General features: G+C 49.6%; 1 protein-coding gene and 1 long non-coding RNA gene across 3 annotated transcripts in view; one reads left to right on the forward strand and one right to left on the reverse strand.

Annotated features, from left to right (window-relative positions):
- The window catches only part of LOC147136974 (uncharacterized), a 12,374-nt gene extending 4,743 nt beyond the window's left edge, over window positions 1-7,631 (forward strand). Inside the window, exons 2-3 of the long non-coding RNA XR_015089282.1 lie at window positions 1-724; window positions 7,305-7,631. The exon at window positions 1-724 is cut by the window's left edge and continues 1,713 nt beyond it. This is a non-coding gene — a long non-coding RNA (uncharacterized LOC147136974). The remainder of the gene's footprint in view (window positions 725-7,304) is intronic.
- On the reverse strand, window positions 1,458-24,655 carry kcnh5b (potassium voltage-gated channel, subfamily H (eag-related), member 5b). Of its 2 annotated transcripts, none has more exons than XM_086049351.1 (13): window positions 23,763-24,655; window positions 21,346-21,469; window positions 21,094-21,200; window positions 20,821-20,949; window positions 19,128-19,246; window positions 17,163-17,555; window positions 14,560-14,717; window positions 14,208-14,473; window positions 12,732-12,931; window positions 10,945-11,004; window positions 7,300-7,492; window positions 6,605-6,801; window positions 1,458-4,593 (listed from the first exon to the last, which is right to left on the reverse strand). In XM_086049351.1, exons 1-13 carry the CDS (start codon window positions 23,959-23,961, stop codon window positions 3,565-3,567), a joined length of 3,174 nt encoding a protein of 1,057 aa, XP_085905477.1. In that variant the 5' UTR covers window positions 23,962-24,655; the 3' UTR covers window positions 1,458-3,564. The 2 variants fall into 2 exon arrangements, with proteins under 2 accessions (XP_085905477.1, XP_085905476.1); XM_086049350.1 differs by having other exon boundaries at window positions 14,208-14,479.
- Window positions 24,656-25,282: the final 627 nt, after the last annotated feature.

Here is a 25,282-nt window from a genome sequence, read left to right on the forward strand (position 1 = left end):
GAGAGACTGGATTACTGACCCGCAGGCACTGCCCGTCGTGGCGCACGTCGATCTTGGCCTCAACCTTTTTGCATTGATGTACCCCCTGCAAAATGTTTTTTTCTTTTTCAGCCAAGTACCCCCTAACTAGTGCAAAGCAGTTTTGTTTGACTTAAAACGGCGTGCTATGCCATCAATGTCTGATTTATTCACCTTTGGAACTCCATTTGGAGTCATATATCTATAACTATTTGGAAATGAAAAGATGGAACCATGAAGATTTATGAATTCATTCAGAATAATGATCAATATAGTGTCCTCACAGTAAGAATCTATTCTCCAAAAGAAACCTTCACCTTCATTTAGAAAAATATTGTCTGGAAATGTCTATTTCATAATTAAAAAGAAGATTGACAGCAATACCAAGTGTCAACACTGAACATGTCATTGATGCACTGAACGGAGCGTCGTTGCATTTAGTCAAACACTTGGGCTTGTGCTTTCCTGAGGATCTTTGTCCTACTTGGTGGCAAAGAGGCAGCTGCTGTGATCAAGCTCTTTTTTTTTTTTTTGCATTGCAGCTACTTTTTAAACCTATTTTAAAATCTCTCAAGTACCCCCTGAAGTGCCTTCAAGTACCCCCATCTGAGAACCACTGCACTACACTACCTGATTTTTTCCACCCGAGCCCATTCGTTGAATTGAAGGACTTCCAGAATTCTAAACGCATGGAGGCATATGACAGGTTTGTGTCCGGCTGGTATGTGTGTGCACGTGTGTGCGTGTGTGTGTGTGTGTGTGTGTGTGTGTGTGTGTTTACAATTTACATGATAGCGACAACCCACTGGAGGGTCGCGAGAGCAAAAGTGTTCATTCATTCAAGAAATGCAGTACTAGCTAAGAAATAAGATACATGCTCGATTGGCATGAAATCTCTTTTCTGGTTTCATCATTTTTGAAACGGGCCCGCCCGGTTCAAAAACAGCATTCCGACCGGCATGGTCGCGTTTTGTTTCTGCGCTGGTCTCATCAGCTACTAGCGGGACAACTAGCAAGACCAACGCCAGCATACTACAGGACAGTCACGCTTTTGTTTGTGAGGACAACAAAGACGAAGATGACGACGATAGAGACGAAGGCGACGGCGGTTGAGCAGGATTCCGGAGGAGAAAATGTTTGTCCTTTTTGGGCCGTGTTGGTGACAGGGTTTTTTTTTTTGTGTGTGTAATTTGTTTTTCCTTCCTTTTTGTTTGTTCCCGTCCTCTTTTCTGCGTCGTCGCGGTCTTGTTCTTCTCGTCACACATGGAAGGCCTCGCTCCAGTACAAAGTGGATGCAGCAAACATGAGGTTTTTGGCAGACGTGGAAAATGATGAAAAAGGAAACATTCTCTGCAGGCTTGTCTCCTGCCATGACATGACAACTTGTCACCAGAAGCATCTTTTTTTTCTTATTTATTGTCTTTCATGATGGTGGACAATAGGATTGAAACAATGGCGTATTGACAATATTTCTTCATAGAAGGTCAAGGTTGCAAGTTGCCATTGAAACGTTTGACTGCTGTGATTGCGGGAGAGCTTGTATTCATTCATCTTCCATGATTGTTAATATTGCAGAAGACGCAAGTGGAACGTGATGACACCAAGACAGCTGCAACATCAACAAGCGGACTAAACGCTCCAGTTACAGTACATCAGATAACCCCGCTGACTACTGTAGACTATCTCAAACAATCTTGCTAGCTTGCTTGGTCATATCATAACGAGGCAACTGTCCAACGTTATCTTAGTTTTCAACAAAATCCTGCATAGCATACTAGCATGCTGCATTAGCGGCGTGAAATTAAAAAGAGAGCTTTTGGCTGAAGTCACTTGCTTACAGAAAGTAATCTTCACATCGGTCCACATTGTGAGAAAGCCAAATGCTAACTAAAACAAATAGCACGCTAGGATTCTCTTCAAAGACATTCGCAAGACGTAGCTCTGACGGCTAACCTCTTAGCAGCTAACATGAGCTTAATTCAACCAACAAAAAGTAGTTACGGGTTGCATAGCTCTTCTCAAAATTGGATTACATTTGCGATGCGGCATGAAGTTGAACAAGTTGCCAGTGGAGGCGCCCAGGCCAGGGCTGCACTTTGTTTTAGCCCCAGCAGGCTAGGATCTGTCCAACTTGTTAACAAGCTTCTGCTAAGTGGTGGAATAGAAAACTGGACGAGAGCCAGAGAGTAGAGATATTTTAGCTGACCGTCATTTTATCTAATTTCACAGCTCAAGTTAGCAGCAGCTAAGACACGACAGCCTCCTGCCCCCTACTGGATTAGTGTTTAAACTATGAGGTGATTTTAGTCTTGACTTGCTCTGTGGATCACAGATACAAAGAGGCAGCAGGAAGAAAGGCTTCCACTGCTTCTCTTTTTCGCATTGACGCAAGCTACAATTAGAAATCTCGCAACCAAAACCTGCACCTTGCTATTATGATCGCATGTGCGTTGTTAGCTACGCTCGGCTATATCAATACCCAGTCTATCTATAAAAACTATAACTTTTTTTTTTTAAAGACTCAGAAAGAAAGCCTTAAGGTGCTCCACATCCAAGCACTGACATCAAACATCTGGCGGATTTAAGTTCAAAACAAAGACAAGAAAAAAGAAATTTGATGCGCTCAGCAATGCGCATGAGCAGGCGCAAACCGAACATCAATGAAATGTCTTTCCTGCCAGTCTGTCATCAAACATTGCTAAAAACTATTAGGAAGCGATATTAAAACTTTTCACCTATCGTGTCGCAGGCAAAGAGTGAGAATTTTCTCTACAAGTCAACATTTCATGCACTTTCTATCATTTTTGCATTTTGTCTGCTACCAGTGGACAAACTCTGAAAGTCCACATCACATTTGACATACAGTACACCAAATGTTCTTTCTGCATGCAGTCACCTGCGTCACCTGCATGTGGCTCTGATGTTCATGTTCTTTGTGGACCTGAAATTCATCTCGGTGGAGCGGACGTTCATGTTCTTTGGCAGGCCAGAATCCAGCAGGACATGCATAGACATCTATAGAAAGTGCAATCACTACTGAATAAAAATGTGCAAATGCTTGTTAGGGCCGAGGAAGGCCAACGCAAGAGACACGGGTGGAACCAGAATCCCAAGTGGTAGCAGTAAAATCAGCAACACTCATAACACCAAAGTGACACCAGAAACATCAGTAAGACCGGAGTCATCAGCGATATTTGGAAGACCAGTGAGGCCAGAGAACCAAGTGAGATCAGCAGCACCTGTGTTACTAGTGACACAAGTGAGACCAGAGTCACCAGTGACAACAGGGATGCCAGTGAGACCAGCAACAGTGAAGACACCATTGATACCAGGGTCTAAAGTCACCAGTGACATTGGGGATGTCAATGAGACCAGTGAAACTAGAGACACCAGTCAAACTAGAGACAACAGTGAGACCAGTGACACCAAAGAGCTCAATGAGATCAAAGACACTTAAGATCCCAGAGACTAGCAGTATGAGTGCATTCCAAAGCTTCTATGGTTGTGATTGTGGTTCCCTCCCCTCTGCTGTGTCAGATCTCAGTATCAGACTCGGTCATCTCGTTCAGAGTCAGGTGACACAGGCCTGGAAACAGTGAAAATGTCCTGCCTTTGCATTTTGTTTTTGGCCGTGACTGAGGCAATGTTGGGCAGAGCCGAAGGGGATGATCGCCGCTTGTCCGACAGAAGTTTGAGGATATCGGCGACCTGAGCCTCTAATGTCCCCAGCCGTCCTCCCAGAGTCCGGATATCTTCCCGCAGCTCTACTCTGGTCTCGTGGAGGGTGGCCTGCAGTGCTAACTCTGGGATGGGGCAAAAAGTAAGAGGGGACCCGCCCGAAGGAGGGCTGTGCAGGAGCGGGCTGACAGCGGCAGGGGTGCGTGGTGCGTCTCCAGCTCGGTCGATGCGCAACTCGCTTTTGGTGATGCCGCTGTCACATGAGTCTGTCTTACGCAGTGGGTTCGCGCTGGAGCAATCCTCCTCCTCTAGGTCCCTTCCCCGGCCTCCCGCTGGACCTCGGACCTCCTGGGACAACATTTCCACGGAGGCCGCCTTGTTGTGCAGTCCGTCCTTGCGGGCTTCCGCTGGTGCCACATTGATCTTCAGACGCATCCGGCCGCTGGTCCGGGGCGGCGGACTGGTGACCACCTTCGATTGGACGCTCTGCCGGCTGGGCAGCAGCCCCGCCTCAGAGCTGTGGTTCTGTGCTGGGGGAGGCTGGCTGTAGACCAGCGGGGCTGTCATGGGCGTGACCTGAGACACGGTGAGAACGCTGCTGCTGGACGGGGCTCCGTTCTGCAGGGCAGCATGCGCACGTTGCAGGCTGAGCGGCAGGGAGTGCTGAAGGCTGGAGTGGCCCAGCTGCTGGTCATGAGGATGCAGGTGTTGGTTCCGGTCCACGTCATGCGAGAAAGCAGCAGCGGCGCCTTGGTTCCGGAGCTCCTTCTGCCGCTTGAACTTCTGGAAAAGTTTGCGGACGGGATGATCCTGAGGGATGGTGAGCTGGACTTCGTTCTTGGCTCGCTGCCTCTCTTCTTCCTCCTTTTTCACCTCGCTGATCTTCCTGAAGATGATCTGAAAAATAATTGGAATAGTTATAACAAGTTGATATAAAACTATGAGTCCATATAACCAACCACTGTGCGCTGCTAAACTCATTTGTTATAATGGAAGACAGTCAGTCCTCACCTCATCCTCTAAGACCACTTGGATTCTGTTCCATGTAGCGGATGGCCACCCCTTCGCAGGCCATACATACTCAATCAAAACAACTTGAAGGAGGAAAGGATCCACAGAAGGTGGCATGACTCCCCCACAGGTTGGAAAAATATGGAGTGACCATGTGGAGATTGCACAGAGCAACATTTGTATGCACGGCAGGAAACAGCGAGTGATTTCAACGGGACTTTTGGAATGCGTCTAGTAAAAGAAGAGATTTTTGTCGTTGAGTTACTGCCCACCCATCAGCTGTCACAACAAACTACCAAGTCAGTCTTTTGGTTCGGACTGTTCCGAAAAAAAAGGACGTCTCTGTGAACAACCTTACCTCACTGTGATGTCACTAACTGACATACTGTATTCCCGCTGAAGATTTGGCAGCTCGTCGGGGCTAAGAACCAAAGCCGCTTTCAAGAAACAGTCGGATGAGGCTGTGTGAAAGCTACAAGGTAAGCAGAGCTGCATGGAGCTTAGACTAGGCACAATCATGAGCATAGGAGGAGGTTGAGCCCAAAGGTGTTCTCCTACACGCACCTCAGCACACATGTTTTTTCATTGACAAAAACCCGGAAGAAGAAAAAGCAAAGCCTTCATTGTGAGTTTTCGTCCTCAAGCCTGTCTGGAACCTGAACCGGGGCGTGTTCCATATTTCTAATTTTAGAAGACAACCGTCTGCCCAACAGGCCGCTAGCCTCCGTTAGCTCGTAGTGACGCCGAGCGGCCAGAAGATGGCGAAGGCGAGTGAGCCTCAGGCCTTTGGAGCTGCCCGAGGCACACGCAGGTGCTTGCTCAAGTTGAAAAAAAACCCCACATTTGCCGGCAAAGTCAGACAAAGGGGAGCGTTGAGCCCAAAACCCGAGCAGCTCATCGCTGACGACGTGGGCGGCAAGAAGCAGCAAATGAAGCCTGCGCACTGCCGGTGGATGCGAGATGAAGAATGCCAGCCTTCCCATCAGGCTGGCAGCTTGCCAAGCTCGAAGCACTTGAATAGCTTGCACTTGGTTTGCCGCGGCGCTGCAGCACGACATCAACTCGCTGCATGCGCGCGCGGGTCCGAGTCGCCAACCGTTGGCGACGGTGCAGGCCAAGCCGGGCCCGGGATCAAGATCCCGTCAAGATGGCTGAGCGGTTCACACGCCGATCCCCGCGGGTGGGCCGACGGAGAGACTGCAAGAGTTCCCTTGTCATGTCTTACTAAGGCTGAGACTCAAACTATGCTCCCCCAAGGAGAATAGCTCCAGCCCTGGTTTTTGTATGTTTTTGAGGGGTTTTCCCCTCGCCGTCCCCGGTGTCTTCCTTCACAACTAAGATCTCGGGGCGCTGAAAAGTGAGCAGCGGAAGGCTCTCGCTTGCGTCCCATCTCCCTCTGGTGATCATCGTTTTGCATGTTTCTTGGACCAAGCATGCCAATTTCCTTGCTCAGTCACGTGCAAAAGATATTGAAAGCGATTCCAAAGAGCCGCCGATGTCCAAGAGTTGCTCCAACCTTCCGGGGGAGGACATGAGACTTGAGACGCGTTCGACAGCCTTGCATTTATAATCAATGCCCCACTGTATGCAAATTGCCTCTTGCCCCGCCTTCCCCGCTGACATCTGCATTTTGGCCTGTTTTACTGCCGCTTCTCCTCTACTCTCCATTGAATCGGAGGTGATCGCTGTATGGATTCGGCAGCGACCGACGGAGAGGGTTAGGCCCCGGGGAAGAAGCGCTTTGCCGGAGGCCAGCAGGACACTCCGATACGAGGAATCTAGGAACTAGGAATCAAAACTTAGCACCGACATTCTCAAATCCGAACGCTTCCGGGAGAACCGGAATGATGGTCCCGGTTCCACTCGGTTATTGATGCGTGTGTGCGTGCGCACTCACCCTCTTGCGCAGATTGCAGGTGAGGATGAGGTTTCTTGCGAAGGAGTTTGCAAAGGCGGAGTAGAAGTCCAAAACCTTGAGCAGCGCCTCCCTGCGGATGACGTGCAGGTCGCAGTAGGTCAGCGCCCGCACGTTAGCGCAGGCCTGCGCTAGCGAGCTTTCCTTCCAGAAAACGTCGCCAAACACGTCGCCTTTACCTGAAACACGCCACAGCCGCCGCCGACACAAAAGGCAGGCAGGCGGGCAGGCCACCCAGTGAACGACGGTCCGGCCTGGCGAGCTTGCCACGCATAAGTGCATTTTTTCATTCATTCAAAACATTTTCAACTTCAAACTGTTCAACTCGTTAAGATTGATTTTATTTCAAAATAAAAGCAAAAAACTTGTTTGTTTTTTTCCCCAAATCAATTTGACCTCAAACTAGCACATTTCTTGACCACTGTATGTACGGTTCTAATGTGCATCGCAGTTGTCCGTATTATTATGATTTGAAAGAAAAAACGCAACAACAGGGAACGTTACTAGATGAACTGTTTTTATTTATTTATTTGTAGAAAAAGCCATAACTTGGGAGCATAAAATATTGATTGTGTCCTGAATGTTTCTCTTTCTTTTGATGATTAGATGATTTTATTGTGATTTTTGTGATGTCTTAATATTTTGTTTCTCTTTCTGGATTTGCGCCGGCGACATACCCAAGATGGCGATGACCTCGTCGTCCTGGATGACCTCCAGTGACCCCGACACCACAAAGCACAGCGTGTCAACGCTCTCGCCGGCGTGGAAGATGAGGTCGCCCGGGGCGCAGTGCGTGGTCTGGAACTCCACCGCCAGCGAACGCAGGCAACCGTCGCTTGCCAGGCGGAACGCCGGATGCTCGTTGAACACCTGAGCACCAGGCACACCCAGACAGGAAACACAAGACGTCCAACAGGAAGTCAACAAACGGCAAACACCCAATGGGACGATGCCAACGGGAGGGGTTTTGGCCCCTCCCTCTTGCGAGACCTCTGCGCTGTTTTTCGCTTTTCTTTCTTCAAAGCTAGTTTTTGTTTTCTTTATATATATATATATATATATATATATATATATATATATATATATATATATGTATACATATATATATACGTATACATATATATATATACGTATACATATATATATACGTATACATATATGTATACGTATACATATATATGTATACATATATATATACGTATACATATATATATACGTATACATATATACATACATACATACATACATACATACATACATATATATACACATATATACATATATATACATATATACATATACATATATATATAGAGATATATATATTTATTAGGGGTGGTTTGGTACTGGTACTGGTATGTTGGTTTGGAACTGTCTTGGTACAGGCTTCACGGTTCGGTGCACGGAGTCGTACGACAAATACGTCTGATTTGCTGGGAAAGTCAACGCCTGAGACCAGGCGACCACCACATTTGTTGTTTTAAGAAGTAATTAGGTCAAAACAAATGTAGAAGAAAAATGGTGAGTGCGGGAGAAAGCATGGAGCTAGAGAAGCCGTCTGCACTATACAAATCAGCCGTTTGTATAGTGTATTGTATATACTGTACATTATAATCAGCCGGAAACATTTCGGCTTCCGTACGGCGGCGATGGAGTTCCAAGGCTGCGAGCGGTGGAGCGAACAAGAACTGCGTGTCGGCGTTGTTGGACCTCCATTCGGTGTGTTGCAGGTAACACTTGAAACATGCTAACATCATCCCGATACAGTTAGCGGGGGTAGGAAAAAGAAAGCCGTTCAACACCAACAACTACACCCCGCTACCTTTAAGCAGCCTGGAGAAGTGAAAGCGGACAGGGCCAACAATATTCGTAATTACTGAAGCAATCGGCATATACATAGCAACATCTGAGCGTCGGCCCATATGCTTTAGTCGAGGAGCCGGGCTTCAAACGTTTATTAAACATGCTGGAGCCCCGTTACAATGTTCCATCCCGGGCGCATATTAGCGGGACCGCGCTCCCTGTCATATACAATCGCACAAGAGCCGTGGTGGAGCATGAGCTGTCCTCTGCTGCGCCCTAACTCTTAGAACCAAGTTCAAAGTTACTATTTGGCAAGTGCTACCTGACTTGATCTGCAACCTCATTCTATCCATACAAGAAAGGGGGCTTTCCTGTGTTTAATTATTATCATTATTATTATTAATGAACAACCCTAATGCGAAAATAAAATGAGTTTATTTTGTGCTTTTATAACAGGGAATGTTTTTTGGTTTATAGAAAATGTAATTATATATATATATATATATATATATATATATATATATATATATATATATATATATATATATATATATATATATATATATGTGTATATATATATATATATATACATATATATATACATATACATATATATACATATATATATATATATACATATACATACACACACATATATAAATCTGACTAATTTAAAGCAAAATATTTGAATTTGTTCACCCAAATATACCTTTGTTTCTTCTTAATCTAAATAATATACAGCGGTCGAGCAAACAGGAAGTCAGCTCCTGATGTGCACGCACGTACGCACGCACGTACGCACAGAGAGAGAGCGAGAAAATGATGCGGTGCGACGGACGCGTTGGCGCCTTGGTGGGAAAGCGGAGACGAGCGTCGCGCAGACCAAGGTGACACACGGCTGCGCACATTTGCAGACACTTTGCTCCATTTGACACATGGGGCCCCAGTCCACTTCATCCACCTTTTAGAGAAAAAAAAAAAAAAACAGCACAAAAAAGACAAAACAAATATTTGGAAAAAGAATGTTTTCAAAAAAAGACAAAGCATCGGATCTCTGGTTCAATCTGGTGTCCAAAAAAGTGTTGAAGGTCAAAATCCACCGATGAATGCAAAATCATGCATTGCTAAGTTTCCGACATTGACGAGCAGGTCCATTTTGTCGCAGAAGCGAGACTTTTTGGGAGTCAAGCGAATGGACGGTATCGGCGCGGCAACGCACGTCAAGGACGGTGGCGTGTTCCCAGTCTGGACTCGCCTCAAGCGCCTGGGACGCCACCTGGAGGGAAAACCAGCTAAGTCTTCCAATGCGCGACGTGGAGGCGGAGCTCCGTCCAACATTTGCCTAGGCGGAAAACGAGCTTGTGACTTTGTCAAGGCGAAGGGACGGCCCGCCCCTCCGGCCACGGTCGCGGCGAGGTGGCCGTTAGCGTCGAGGAGTCGACTCCGCTTCCCACGTGAAGCCTATTAGCCGTGAGCCGCCGCTAGCGCAAAGGAGACGCAAAGTTGACGGGTCGGGCCAGACGATGCCAACGGCCGGTTGGAGGCGCTCGCGTAGCCGAGACCTCCATGACGCTAACTTGAGAGCCCGCATCTTTTTCAAGACGTGGATGTAGAGAGGAAACCGTTCATCAATTCATCCGCGACCGATCGATGATCAAATCTACCGATGATCCTTTTTGATAAATCGATGAAATGAAAGCCTGTCATTGGCGATTGTCCGGATGCTCGGAATTTCAGCTTCTCAACCGATTCCAGTTGTCGTCCATCCAAATGGACTGAAGATCTTTGCGTTGAATCCAAACGACATTTTCTGACATGTTAGCGACCAAAGCACGAACTGAATCGGAATTCATTTATCTTTGTGCATTTTCTGCACTGTCAATCTGGAATATTGTCCGTTTTTCGAATAAATGGATCAATGATATTTTTTCCCCCATTCGTCGATTACTCAACAACACAATCGACAGATTATCAATGTGAAAATAATCGGGAGAATGGTGCGTGCGCGCGTGCGTGCGAGCGAGCAGAGAGTCCAGAAACAAGAAAACGCCCTCGACGTTAATATCCTCATCAACTGTTTTCGGTAGACACCGTGGTACAGACTATGACGTCTTCATCCTGTGAGCCCAAAAAAAACAACAAAAAAGCAGGGGTTCCAATGAGAAGAGAAGGCCAAAAAATGTTGAAAAAAAAAAATCTCAAATTCTTGCCAAGATGAAGTGTTGAAAGTCAAGAAAATGATTTCTGCTCATTTGAAGGCTTTGAGGAGCGGCTCCATTTCGGGTCCGGACGAGCTTTAACCAACGTTGACGGAACTGAAGGCGCCCGGAGGCTTAAGAGTGCCACCATTGCGTCAACGCAACTCCGCCGAGCAGGAAGTCAGCCGCACGCCCACAGATTGTCGCCCATTCACCCATTTGCAGGTTTGGGGGGGTAACCCGGCCTCACCAGCCCGTTCCCCAAATGCCGCCTCCGCACGCGCCACCGGTTACAAAGTGTGTGCGCGCGTGTGGCGTTACCTTCCTGTTGAGGTGCACGCAGATGTCGGCCCGCATGTCCTTGGGACAGATGGCGAGAACCTGAAGGACGCAAAGCAAAACCTTTTGAGTCCACCATTGACAGTTTGGATGACATTGTGTGTGTGTGTATATGTATGTATATATATATATATATATAAATAAATAAATAAATAAATAAATAAATATATATATATATATATATATATATATATACATACACACACACACATCAGTCAGCTGTGCACATTTTGATGGCGATTTTAACGAGGTGGATTTTCTTGGGCAAGACGTCAACTTTGGTTTCCTGCTGTTATTTGCAGCTAGCGTGACTTTTGTATTGGTGACGTCTCGCGGCCTAACGAAGCGGAGTGCTTTGGTGAAACGGACGCACACCGAGCTTCCTCGTTCAAACGCCACAAAAGAATGAATTGAATGAATGAAGCATCTTTGCTCTGCAGTGGCACTTTAGTCCCGCCTAAAAGCTCCCCAAAACACACAAAAGGCACACAAACATCTGCTAATTGGCCTCGCAGCGCTTTCTCCTGACGGCTCTTTGCACTCGTTACTGCTGCTGCGTAATTAGCCGCAACGCAAGCTGGGAATACGACCACTTAGGAACTCGCACGCACGCACGCACAAATGCACAAACGTACATAGTTTGTTGGTTGTGTACAACAAAATCGTTTGAAGTTTTCTCTCAACACGATAACAGACTTCTCGAAATTAGCTCTTTACTGTAACTGTGACATCCCATAATAGCAGCTCGGTAATGTGTTGTGATGCTTTGGTTTTATGAGCACAATGGCAAGATTTTGTCACATGCATTCATTGGTCCCGTTTGATTACGAGCCAAAACAGACGCCAGCATTTGTTGGTTTTTGTCTGTAGGAGCGCCAACTTTTTAAGAAACAAAAAGGCGCAGCGCGAAGAGTACATCATCCATTTTCTGCCTTCTTACATTTCGCTTTGAGTCTCAATGTTCAAACAAAAAAAAAGGCTGCATCTCACCGTTATCTTCATAATCGATTGATCTGGTCATTATTTTTCGATTAATTGGACAAAAAAAATCATTGAATACTCAATAAATTGTGACATCAACATCTGTCCGAAAACTAGCCAAAATGTTGACGGGTTTTTTGGTCCACGCGACAACGCTTGGGCCACGACACCACGTGACTGACGTGATGGCGACTTCCGAGCGCATTGGTCTTGTCGAGACGTCGGCCCGGTGAGAGCGCAAACCATATTTTGGTCTCCTCGGTCGCTTGTTGTGTCTCCGCCCAGTGGCATAGGCACGTGAATGCGTGTCACAAAGTGGGGGTTAGGCGGAGGCGAAGGGGGAAAAAAAAAAAAAAAAAAAAAAAAAAAAAGAGTTCACCGAGAGACAGCTCGTTGGCACCGGCATACTCCCTAATCCTCGACTCCATGGCGGACAGTAAGACCCGTTTGGAAAATAGCTTCCCATTAACTCGCGTTGTGGATCCAGAAGCATGTGCTCCCTCCTACGAACGGCAGTTAGGAGGCTTTGATTTCCTCCAGACAAAACAAAAGTGGCCTTAAGGGGAAAGCGTGCTTGTTGCTAAGCAGAACACAGACCATGAGACCGTCTTCCACATAGCGGTGAAAGGAAATACCGTACCGAGCTTTCTTAATTTACGATGGAAGCGAGGGGCATCAAACACAATGAAAACAGCAGTGCCCCCGACATTGAACCCTGTGGAACACCGCTTGTCACATCATGCACAATTCCAGGTGGCAAACGTTGGGCCAAGGAGGCGGGTTCTGACCTTTTCTGTGTCAATGCCTTTGGACATGGACCAGGTGGACACGATGTAGTCCATGACGCGCTCGCTCAGGCCTTTGGGAACCTGGTAGAGCTTGAGGAAGTCGCGGACGTTGTTGAGCATCTCATGGTAGCGGTTGGTGTTGGCGTACATCTGCTGGAAGATGGTGGTCACGTTGCCGAAGATGGTGGCGTACAGCAGGGCTGCAAACAACACCGGACGGACAGCATCGGGAGCTCGTCTTTCGCTTTTGATGGCATCAGAAGAGCGGCTCGCCCTCCCTCGGCCCGCTTCGCCGCAAACATGCGAGCCTTGCAAAGGACGTCACAGCATTTCCCATGGATGGAAACCATGTTGCGAGTCGCAAATGGCCCCCCTGGCCCAGACTTTGGAAACCCTGATTCAGGCAAATGTTGGGACAGGTCGCCAGTCAATGTCAGCCCGCACATAGACGGACAATGGACACACGCACACACGCACGCACGCACGCACCCACGCACGCACCCACGCATGCACGCGGTCTTTCAAGCAATCAATTGTTCCCAAGTTGAAGTTTGCCTCTCACCAGCGACCCCAAACCAGTCAAAGTCAATCGGCTAAGATGCCAGTGGGATGGGGGGGGGGGGTGTCAGAAAGACAGAGCACTTATCCCAACACATGCAAGAAGCTGAGCCCTAACCAAACCGCCCCCCCAAGTTCCTAAGTGTGAGATTGAAGTGACGAAAGCAAGCGTGAAATTAATCAGATGATCATTTCCATCGTCCAGTGTCAAGATTTGCAATTCTGGGGCCTCCCCTCATTTAGCCTGGGCCACCCATTTCCAAAGCCAGCTCACATGGCGAGCACCTGACCCCAAACCATCCATTTACCGCCTCCTTCCATTGATGCCGCAAATAACAAAGTGCTGCAAAAAGTGCCAAGGCATTCCGGCAAACCAGCACATTGCAGCAAGGTCGCGCATGCGCTGCCGGGCCTCCGCCGTGATCAATGCTCTTCCCGCACAAGCACGCGCACGCGCACGCACACCCCTTTTCACAATACTGCTGATGTTGCACACACATGGAAACCCGTTCTCACAGATAAAAATGTTATGTGTGTGTGTGTATATATATATATATATATATATATATATATATATATATATATATATATATATATATATATATATATATACATACATTAGTGCTGTTAGGCAAATAAAAAAATGTAGTGACTAATTAATCACAAAAATTGTCCATGATTGATCCCGATTAATCGTATTTTTCAAGTACAATTTTTGACAAACCGATATTTACCCGAGTCAAATGTTGGAATTAATCTGGAAATAAATAAAAGAACATTTAGATTCAAAGACTTCGAATGGCTTTCTTTGATCCAAAGACGTCCGACTAATGTGGTATTTGAATTTGACTTTCATCATTTTGGATTCGTCCAATAAAACCCAAAGACCGATGGCGCGCGTGGCCGTGGGCTACTCACATCCGACCATCATCATGGCCACGGAGAAGACCTTCTCTCCGTCGGTGGAGGGCGCGATGTTGCCGAAACCGATGGTGGTGAGGCTGGTCATGGTGAAGTAAAGCGAGGTGATGTAGAGCGAGTCTTTGCCGGGGCCGCCCTCCCAGCGCCCCGAGCCGCTGGCGTTGTAGCGGTACGGCGAGCCCATGCTCAGCGCCAGCTGGTACAGCCAACTGTCCGTCTTGATGCGGTTGGTGGCCTCCTCGATCACTTCGTAGTCGCCGATGCTGTACCTGCCCAGAGGCCCGGGCCAGAGGCCGCAAGTCAGCACGAGCGGCAAGGCCAGGAAGTAGGGCTTAGGAAGGTTGTTCACCATATGCACGCCAGCCAGTGGGCCACCAGGCCAAAGACGCAGACCAGCAGAAGCAGAACGGCGGCGCCGTACTCCAGGTAGTGGTCCAGTTTCCTGGCCACGCGGCCCAGACGCAGCAGGCGGACCACCTTCAGGGAACTGAACAGGCTGCTCATGCCCTGAGACCACAAAAGAGCGAGAGCGTGCGTCAGCTGGGAGGGAGGGAGGGAGGCAGGAGCGCACCTTAGACTCGCACATCCAAATCGAACACGGAGCCGCGTCGTGCAGTTGCACCACCTTGACGAATTCCTCAAAGTAAGTATCCCCGTACCGCGGTGCCTTCGGGTACAAGTTGAAGCGGTTCCGCGGCGGCCAGGCTCCTATGTCGGCCCGTTTGTCCGCTCCATGCCTCCCCGGAAAACATTTGGAGCCGACTTGGCTTTGGGTCGCAGCCGATTCGAATGCGGTCAACAGACGTCACCTTCTACTCTTTTTGTGGAAAATATTCAAATGACATACGTTTCCCTTAACACCTTTGAATCATGTCTGCATGAAGTTCCGCCAGTGGAGCCAAAGGACCGCATATGGTTGAAAATGTCCCACAAAGCTCGCTCACATGCGTCCACGCCCATTGTTGCTTTTCTCCTCATTATTCCAAATAAGGGCGGCATTGAGCAACTGCAGCATTCTGCAACGTAATCACCAACTGTGATCAACACAAAGATGAAAAAGTCAAATAGCCAAAGCGGGCGATCGAGAGATGAAATAAATGTCAAAAGTATTTTGTCAACTATCGCAAGCAAGATCGGAAGACATCAAACATTGGAAGATGTGGAGCATGCGAGTCGATTTGGAAGCACGGCCGACAACGCATTTGGACATGCGCGCGCGCTATGCCGTAAACGGCCAAAGCGGATGAGACGGAAGCAAGCGCGTTGCCGCGTCCACTCACTCTTGGCCGGTCTGCTGGACCGCAAACGGCAACGGCGCGACGCTCGCTTCAAGACAAGAAGAGGCGAGGCAGGGATTTTTAGGGGGGAGGGTGCAGCTGTTGGTAGAAATTTGGCAATAGCCACTAGATGAAAGTCAAACTTTTGTGATTAGGGAATTGGGATTCACTCTTTCGCCTCGCCTGAATTTTGAGAGGGCCGACTCGCAAAGGAAAACATGACGACGCCTGAGGCGCCGCTGTTTGAGTTTTCCATTCGCACGCCGGCTCAACGTTGACTCAGTAACCAACGTTGCGAAGATGACAGATGCCCGGACTTTTTGCTGCGCAAGCCACCGGCCGCCGGTTCAGCTTTGGTTGGCCCGCCTTCTCCCGGCTGTCCGGCCGAGCGGGCCGGAAATCGCGATGGCCGCCCGGCCCCGCAAACGGCACGCGTGACGCTTCCCGAGCTCGGCGGAGCCTCCGCGACAACGCCGTCAACTGCCGGCGCCCGGCTGAGACCCAAAATGGCATCACGCGCGCGCGCGCTGCGGCGGCTTCAGGGGGCGTCAGCTCGTTCCTGGTAAGAGTGTTACATCACCTTTGAGTTGTTTTCGAGCCATGCCTGCGCGCGTGTGTGTGCGTGTGGGTGTTGTTGCCGTTTTAAAATAAAAGAGCACATCAGAGCTCAAATGTCAGAGGAAAAAAGGCAAGAAGAATCCTGCTAGCTCACATCACACTGCAAAAGTCTTCCTTCCTCAAGCGCACGCACTTGGCAGGCACTTTGGCAACGGCGTGGTGGTCTTTTTAACTGCAGTATGAAGCAGCTAAAAATATTCCCGCATGACCACTTGATGCTCGCGGCTTCTTCTTCCTTCGCACCTCCAGCCCTGCCAGCCGCCCCCTGCCCCCTGCCCCCGCCGCAGGATTCAACACGGAGAACATCGGCGGATTCATGGAAAGAAAACCAGGAGCAGGGGGAGGAAGGCTTCTTCACAGCCGTCTTCCTCTCTGTGCACGCATTTCCCCCTGAGGGCGGCCGGCGCCCCGAGATCCCAGTGAGGCCACCTCGCCAGCGTTTCCAGATAGGAGCCGCCGGCGGCGGGCAGACTTTTGGGCTTTGACTTGGGGGACTTGCGATTGGAGCGCCGCACGCCGGCCGCGAACGCAAGTCGGCGGACTCGGCGACACCACGAGGCGGCGAGTGCGGCGTAGGAGGCGGGCGCGGCGCGGCAAAGCGGCCGAGAGTTGCGACGGCCGGGTCGGGGCACCCCGGGCAGACTGAGACTCGGACCGCCGCGAGCTCGTCGGGGGCTCGAGTCGGGGATGCTCCCGCTTCATCGTCATCTGAAGCCACAATTGACAGGGAGCAAAAAAGTCACTGTTGCGAGCGACATGCTTGTTTGGGCAAAAACGGAAAAACTCTGCTTTTGTTTCATCTGCTTTCAAGTCGTCCCACCACTTTCTTTTTCGTGTTTGTTGTCTTTTGCGCACGCCGCCAAGGCCGCCCAACAACGAGAAGCTTTGCGGTTTGCGGCCCCAACCGAGCCTTCCCAAAGCATCGGCCAGCGTGGCCGACGGCGGGGTCGAGAAGCCGGAGCCGAGCTTCGATCAGCTTCATCGAGCGCAAAATCGCTTCGGCGTAACCGACGGCAAGACGAGCGCGACTGGGATCCGGCCCCGGCCGGCCACGCACCTCGTCGACGTTTTCGAAGGCATTGATGATGTCGTAAGGCAGGCAGGAGAGCAGGTCAATGACGAACCAGGTCTTCAGGTAGTTCATGCGGATGAGCTTGGGGTCGGAGATGACCTCGCCGCCGGGCCCCACGAAGGTGGTGTGGAAGTTGAGGACGATGTCCACCAGGAAGATGACGTCCACCACGCTGTCCAGCACCAGCCACGCCATGTTGCTCTGCTTGCTCTTGAAGGACACGTTGTAGGGCACCAGGATGGCCGTGTAGAAGGTCAGGATCAGGATCAGCCAGTCCCACGTGGTCTTGAAGGTGCAGTAGTGCAGGATGATGTGCGGCGGGGTCTTGGGCGCTTCCTGCTTGTACTGAGGGAGGATGTCCGAGTTCAGCTGCAGGACCTGAGGACCCACGCCGACAAGAAGATGAGCGGGATGTGACGCAACAGCTGGAGAGCAGCCAGAACGAGCCGAAGCCACGTATTCCTCCGGGCTGGCTCGCCAAACTAACGTGGGCCACATTTGAAAGCGCAAATTGAAGACGAAGAGGGGGAGGCCCGGATGTCGGGGTTTATTCTCCGAGGCGTGGTTGCCATCGCGACCACTTCCGCGGGACCGCGCCCGCGACGGGGTGACTTTGCCACAAGGTTCGTTTTGCTCGCAGACAGTGTTGACTGCGAGTGACATCTCCAAATTTGCTACGTGACAAAGGCGGCGGTCTTACCAAATACTGCGTGCGGTTGGAACGGCCCCTTCGGCCTGAGGACCAGGCCCGCATGAGCGTTTTTGCTACTGCGGCTCTCCGCGCGCTTCAAACGTCGCCGCTGGAGACGATCTCATGAGCGCATCCTCTGAGCTTGCTTTGGGTTGTCGCAATCCAAATGACCCCTTGCATGTTCCTACTTCGCCTTGCCTCCTTCCACTTTTAGAAAAATAAGTGACGGCGTGCAACCACATGGACTGCTTGAGTCCGCGTGTGCGTTCACTGAGTGTGACTAAAGTGTGGGAGATGTAGGAGTTCATGTTTTATGTGCGGAAATTGCGCAGGAAGAAACAAAAGATTTTGCCGAAGGTACGCGGATGGGGTGGGGGGGGGGCGCCAGGCGACGCTAGCAGCCGCTGAACGGAACGTGCGAATCTAGGCACGTGCGAAACTAGGCACGTGCGACCCCAACTTGGAGTGAAAGGAGTCCTCCGGTAATTGGAGTACGTCCATTCCAAAAAAGGCTGGATGACGTTTTCTCTGCCTTGGGTAGCGCGGTGGGGAGGACAGTCAAGCTAGCCGTTGCAATGCTATGCATGATGGTAAAAAGCCGCCAACGTGGCGAGAGGGCCAACTTCGACAACATCAAAATGCTCCCAAATACAGAAGAGAAAGCGGCCGTATCCGCCTCGGTCGGCTTTTACTTTGAGCTTGTTCATGGCGGCGTGTGGTGGCTGACGCGACTTGTCTTGTCTTCCTGACTGAAAGCTGGATAGGTGAAGCCCAACTGAAATTGCCATCACAGACTGTTGCCACCATGTCAAGATGTCACCCTCAAATCATTTTCAAGGACGCTTAAATAAAAAAAAAAAAAAAAAGAAAAACAACAACAACAAAGCTAATGACATTGTTTGATATGGCGTCAGTGGCCAGCAGCTAGTCGCAGAGCGAGCGCTCCATTTCGGGTCGTATGACCCGCCAGACTTAATAGGCAAAAGGGAATCTGCGCACTCTTGATGCCGACAGCCTGACACCGTCGCGCTTGCTAACGATCCTTTTCGAACAAGCAAGGCTTACTCAAATGTGCCCTTTCACTAATTATCTTTTGGTGCTCTGTAAATGGGAGCGGTGAGTGAGGCCGAAGTCAATACGAGACAAAACGCGGAGGAAGCGGTCGCCACGGAAACCCGTAGGCGATACGGAACGATGCTGCACGAGTGGTTGGCATGGTAACGACAGGTGCAGGCGTTGCGCAAGGCGTCGCTGCCAACCTCGGCCAGTCGCGACGTCTTGCGGCTGCTGATTTCGTGCTTGCCGATGGCCGCCAGCTGCTGCGGCGCGTTGCGGTTTTGCGTCAGCGCTCGCGTCAGACGGGCAAACTTTGTCCAACCTACAAGGAGAAAAGTACATAAACAACAACACAACAAACAAACATTGAGGAGCCTTAGAAGTTCACAAGAAAAACCTCTGAATTTTTGCAACTACTGACTCGTGTCTTTTATGGTGAGCTAACGGTGTGACCAGTGTTAGCATCCATAGGTGGCACACGGTACTTTTTAAAAGGAGCAGCAGTAATCACTTTACTTTTTCAAGGTCAGCGGCTGCGTTGTAGTCAAGCTTCGGCACTTTTAAACTCAAGCCATCAGTCAAGTAGCCAAGTGACTTTTTCAGGGAGCAATCGGAAATATTGCGAAATATTGTCACAAATTAGGCAACGGTGAGTAGACCTGGCTCGATCACGACGCCGCAGCTCACGCCCGTCATCACGGTAACGAAAGAGCCTTGTGGAGAAAATAGGGTGACGACACGGGAGTGGGTGTTCACTCCTCTCCCATCCCACTCCTACAGGAAAAAATCCCGGCTGGGTGAAATCGACTTCCATCCCGTTCACACGGGACAGTCGTCGCAATTGGCAAACCGTGTTGGCCAAATTGTTGGCATCATCCAGTGCTGACGCCGGTGCTAAACGCCGCGATGATGTCGTCACATGCCACTAAAAATGGAAACATGACAACTTGGACCGGAGCGCGTTCCCACACCGGGAACTCCGAAAAGGCCCTGAATCGTAACTTTCCCAAAGTTGACCAATATTTCACAAATTCCGCCAGAAGAAGCGCTGCTGCACATTCCCTGGCTGAAGTATTTCCACAGTTGATGTCCGATCATTTTGACGACATTGTTTGACAGTGAACTCAATCCCCAAAATGCAACATCTGAAAACAATGAATATTCCAAAACTACCAATCAATCAGGATTCTGAATCTAGAAATCAATTGTTGATTCACGGGCGGTCAATACTTTATTGACGCTGCGTCTGCATGAACGAAATCACGCAGGCCAGCTGTGCTCCTGGTTGAAAGAAAAAACAAAAACGAGTCACAAGTGTCATCCGGGAGGATGTTGTTGGGTTGGCTCGCTTCCTTCCTGTCAGAGCGCCGTTTGGCTAACGCTAATGCGATGCGGCGTGGCCATCAGAGCGGCCGGAGACGTTTGCCGTGGGCGACGGCGGTGACAAATGACGCACACGTCAGTCACACACAATAAGACAGTTAGCATGTATATTAGCATGCTAGCAGCGACTATTTTGTTCATAGTATTAGCTCGCTGATTAGGATACTTTACAGGAGCATGTTTAGGACATTTCGGTGAGCATATTCGTTAGCATGTTTACTGACAGCAAAAGCATTTCTGCATCTGAACTGTAGACATTGTGACATTGCGGTCTGTGCGGTTGCAATGCTAATAGCATGTTGTTCTTGGCGCGAGGCCTCTCGTGGCATGCTAGCAACCGTTAGCATTAGCATGACACTCTCAACGGCGATTGGCCGTCGCCGACGAGGGACGGGCCGGGACCGCGTGGGTCGATTAAATATGCAGGACGGAAACTCGGGAACGGAGGGACGGTGCCCAGCTCCGAACGTGAGCTACTGTCCTGTGGTCGTAATCATGACAAAACCCCCAAACCTTTGCTGTTTTCATCCTCGATGGGCTGCTTGAAGAGTGTGATGTCCTTGAAGGTGCACAGAAACAAAACCACTTTGTCCTTCTCGTTCCTGATGGGAGCCACTTGCATGTACAACCACACCGGACTTCCTGCACGTAACCAAACACGACTTTCACGACGCAACCCTCACGACCTCACTTTCACGGCACGACCTTCAACACAACATTGACTACACGACTCGTGAGCCAACGTTGCCCGTCTGTCGGCGGCGGCGGCGGCGGCACGGAGCTCACGGTTCTTCCTGTAGAGGAGCATCTCAAAGCAGTTGGACTCGTAGTTGTCGAAGGTTTGGCGTACTTTGTCCATGCTTTTCTTGTCCGTCAGTTCGCCGTACATGAAACTGAAAGATGGCAACACGTGGACATCATCACCTCGTGCATTCCTCGCCGAACGCCGGCACAAACAAACTTACACAAACTCGGGGTGGTGTATTGGTGAACCCCTAAAATCCACACGTGTGTTTGTGTGATTGTGCGTGCGCTGACCTGCACGTGCTGCTCTTCTGCATGACTTCGGCTCTGTGGAATCCGGACAGCTTGCAGAATCCGTCGTTGCTGTAGACCACAGGCCACTCCACGATCTGAGCGTTACCTAGCAGGAAGCTGGTCTCTGCGGGGACCAAGCGACACACACGGACGAGGATTCGCGTGGACTATAGAGTTGCTGAACAATGCAGTCCACAAGATGCTAATCCCTTGCTAGTGTGATGACGGAGTTGGGAATAACAAAGAAATCCGAACGCAGTCATTCTATGTGGAATTATTCATTCCGTCCCGACTCCCGAATCACTTCAAAGGGATTTTCAGTCCACTATTCAGTGGACCGATAGAAGATCCGCCCATTCCTCCAGGCTACCTCGCCAAACGGTAACATTTGCTGATCTACGACAGTTTGGAGACACCATTGGTTACGTGGCGCAGTCCTAAGCAAGCCTCGTCCCATGAACCGGCGCAGTCGGCTCGGAGGAGACTTCCAAGACGAGCGCAGCAGTCCAGTTGCGGTCGATTCGATGCCCTGAGAATGGAACGACCTGGATGACGGAGAATATTCACGGGCATGTCACCCAGCAGAGCACCGGCAAAGCTGGCCGTCCAACTACCTTTCCCATATCGTGCAAATAAAACCGAGGGACTTGCTCCGTTGAACCCATTAAGGCCGGTAGCGCATATCTGCGTTCCTACCACGGAGCGCTGTTGCATCTTTCTACCTTTAAAACCGGGAGAGCATATCCCGTAGGTCATTTTCTTTTTTTAATCCAATTCTTGGTCTCCTAGCCAATAAAATGCATCAGAATATACACGTGACAGTGTCGTGACTCATCCGAGGATGTCGGTAATGTCCGCCAGGAATGGCGAATGCCGTCGAAGTGGAAAAGACGACGCGCTTGTGGACTTCGAACCAGTGGTATCGGTCGAACGTGATACAGTATATGGTTAAGAGATATGCTTGCAGACAATGACGATATGGACGTCTTTGTAACGGAATAGAGGATAGTATGTACCACTCGATTTTTTTTTCAATTAGAAATTGTGCTTACCTTGCACTGATAAAAAAAAAAAAAAAAAGTACCTTTACATCTTCTGTAATAACTGTAACGATGAATAAACTCGGGGCAGTTTGGAAGCCACGCGTCTAAGCTTTCAATTTCTTTTGGAATTCTTTATGTTTCTGCTAGAGGGGCTGAGATATTGAATATTTTCTAAGTGTTGAATTTCCGGGAAAACTCCAGGCTTTCGAGGGTGATTCCAAAGACGCCCTTATGTTTTAGAGAGATGTTTAGCCGGGCGCTTTAGGCCTTAATAAGTTAAAAAGAACCAACTGCCAACATTACACAACAGTCACACAATCGCTTCCTTCCTTTGGAATCAATCAGGAGCCTCGGGGCCAGGTCGGGGCCAGGTCGGGGCCAGGTCGGGGCCAGGTCGGGGCCCCCCGGCGACTGCGCCGCCAAACACACAGCGCAGTCCCCGCCCGCCCAGCTTCAACCAAGGGGACCTCCGGGCAACCAGCCAGGACTGCCACACCACCGGGGGCCCAAAGGACCCACAGGTCGCTACCCCGACAACACGCTAAGACACACCGAGGCCCTGGAGGTGGGGGGACCGCAGCAGTCCCGGGGTGGGGCCGGTAAACACGGGTAACCGCCCCCAGGCACGCCAGAAACAAGCGTTCCAAAAGAGTCACATGACGGTCACGTGTTGAAAACAACACAAGGACACGCTTGGAACATTTTGTTGACAGCACCTGACATGCAGTCATCCTTGCTCTCCTTCAACATGGCAAGATGAGGACAAAAATTAATATGAAGACATGAATGAGATGATGAAGATAAGAATGGTGGTGATGATGATGACGATAAGGATGATGGTAAATATGATGACGCTAATGGAAGTGATGAGATAAGGATGATGAAGATGAACAATGATGAATGTGGGATGATGATCATGAAGTTAAAGATGTGAGGATGGCGAAGAAGGGAATTAAGGTGATAGTGAATAAAGACGATAAGGACGATGATGATAGAGTACTAACATTAGTTGGTGAGGATGACGATGATGAAGCGGACAAGGAAGAAGGTGATGAGGATGAAGATAGCGGCCCCTAATTTGCTCTTTTCTGACTTTTGCCGCCTTTCACTTTGACCTTTCATCGAGACAAGACGTCAGCATGCCTTTCCTTGACAACAAACACAAGCAATGAACAAGAACTGACATTTAGGACTCCGATGTTGGACGAAAATTCTCCCACCCCCGCCGACTGAAGACGTTCGTTCAACTGTTCAAACTTGAGTGGACTCTGTCCGTCGCACCTTACCTCGCCAAACAACTTTTGCTGGATTTGAAGTTGGCACGGATGCGCGTATACGTTCACGCACACGCGCGTGAGAGGAACGCGAACTCACCTGTGGACCTTCTAACGATGTTCTCCAGAAAAGTGTTCTGCGGCGCCACCAGGCCTCGCTTGCCGCCGGGCATGCTGCCGTCCCTGCTCGCCGTTGTGTAGCTCGGGAGCTTTCCTCGCTCGCGCTCAAGTTCATGTTGACGGGTACTCGCACGCGCACGCGCACGCCCAAGACTACGACGACGAGGAGGAGGAAACATAGAGCGAGCGCACGAACAGGCACTCGGTTCTCTGGCGACACCAAGAGGCCGACACGAGCCTCCGGGTGAGGAGGAGGAGGAGGAGGAGGAGGAGGAGGAGGAGGAGGAGGCGCATAAAGTCCATGTGGAGGAAGAGAAAGAAGTGAGGAAAAGAGGAAGGAAAGGGTAAAATGAGAGAGGAGGAAGAGAAGAGATTGGCGATGACGAGGACGAAAGGAAAAACAGCAGGGCTCAGTGGAAGAGTTGTCCATCCCCGACCATTGTGACCATAGTATCCTTGAGCAAGATAGTGAAGCCCCAGTTGCTCCTGATGGTGCGTCATCGCTAGGTAGACGAGGTACAATGTGAAGCGCGTTCGAGTACCGAAGGTAGAAAAGCGCTATACAAGTGACAGCCCATGGATGACGAGGAGATCAAAAAGAGCAGCAATTGGCAGGCGGAAGAGGTGGAAAGGAGGAGAGGAATACGAGGAGGAATGGAAAGAAGGGGGCCGGGGGCCGGGGGCCGGGGGCCGGGGGCTGGGGGCCTGATGCCGATGGTGTAGTCAAGCGGGACACTCGCCCGACTTGTGTGCGGGCATCGTGAGCTCGGTTGCCGCCCAGTGACGCTGGGGATGCTAACTTGTCCTCCATTGGCGACCAGTTCAGGATGTGGGCCGCCTTTCAGCCCAAATCAGCTGAGAGCAGCGATGGGAAAATTCAAGCCCAGAAAGTCAAAACCTTGCCACAGTTTGTCTTGAGCCACAGGTGCTTCTAATCAACCGAGCTCGTTTCCCAGCCGGTTAAGTAGAAGCACCTGTAGCTCAAGACAAACTGTGGCAGGGTTTGACTTTCTGGACCTGGATTTCTCATCTCTGGTTGGGAGAGGCTACAGCAGGAAAAGAAAAAAAAAATGGCTTCCAATTTAAGCGTCAAAGAGGGAGCGGATTAAAAAAAAAAAAAAAATCGCCGATATTCAAGACGAGAAACTGGACCCTAAATTCAAAATTCAGGATGAAATGTCTAGAAAAAAACATGAAAGGTCCAAAATTTGCAAATAATTACAAAATAATAGAATTCATTCCCTGGAGGTGGAAAATGTTTTGCTGGTGAAAATCATAAATGTCAAAGAAATTCATTTCAAACTTGTACGGGCACGCACACAGACAAAGAAAGGAGTGACGTCATCATATGGGCTTTCTCACAGCAGATTTCATTTAATATCACTTTTTCTGTTTTTTAAATAATTAAACATTTGTATTTCTGCAACGCTTCTTTCTTTTTTGTCACTTCAGAAATTGTAAATCATTTTGGACCGCCCAAGAGCTGGTGTCGTTCCTGCC

Source organism: Filicampus tigris, chromosome 13 (genome assembly GCF_054856515.1).
Source record: "Filicampus tigris isolate MCC_2025a chromosome 13, RoL_Ftig_1.0, whole genome shotgun sequence".
Classification (NCBI taxonomy): Eukaryota; Metazoa; Chordata; class Actinopteri; order Syngnathiformes; family Syngnathidae; genus Filicampus; species Filicampus tigris.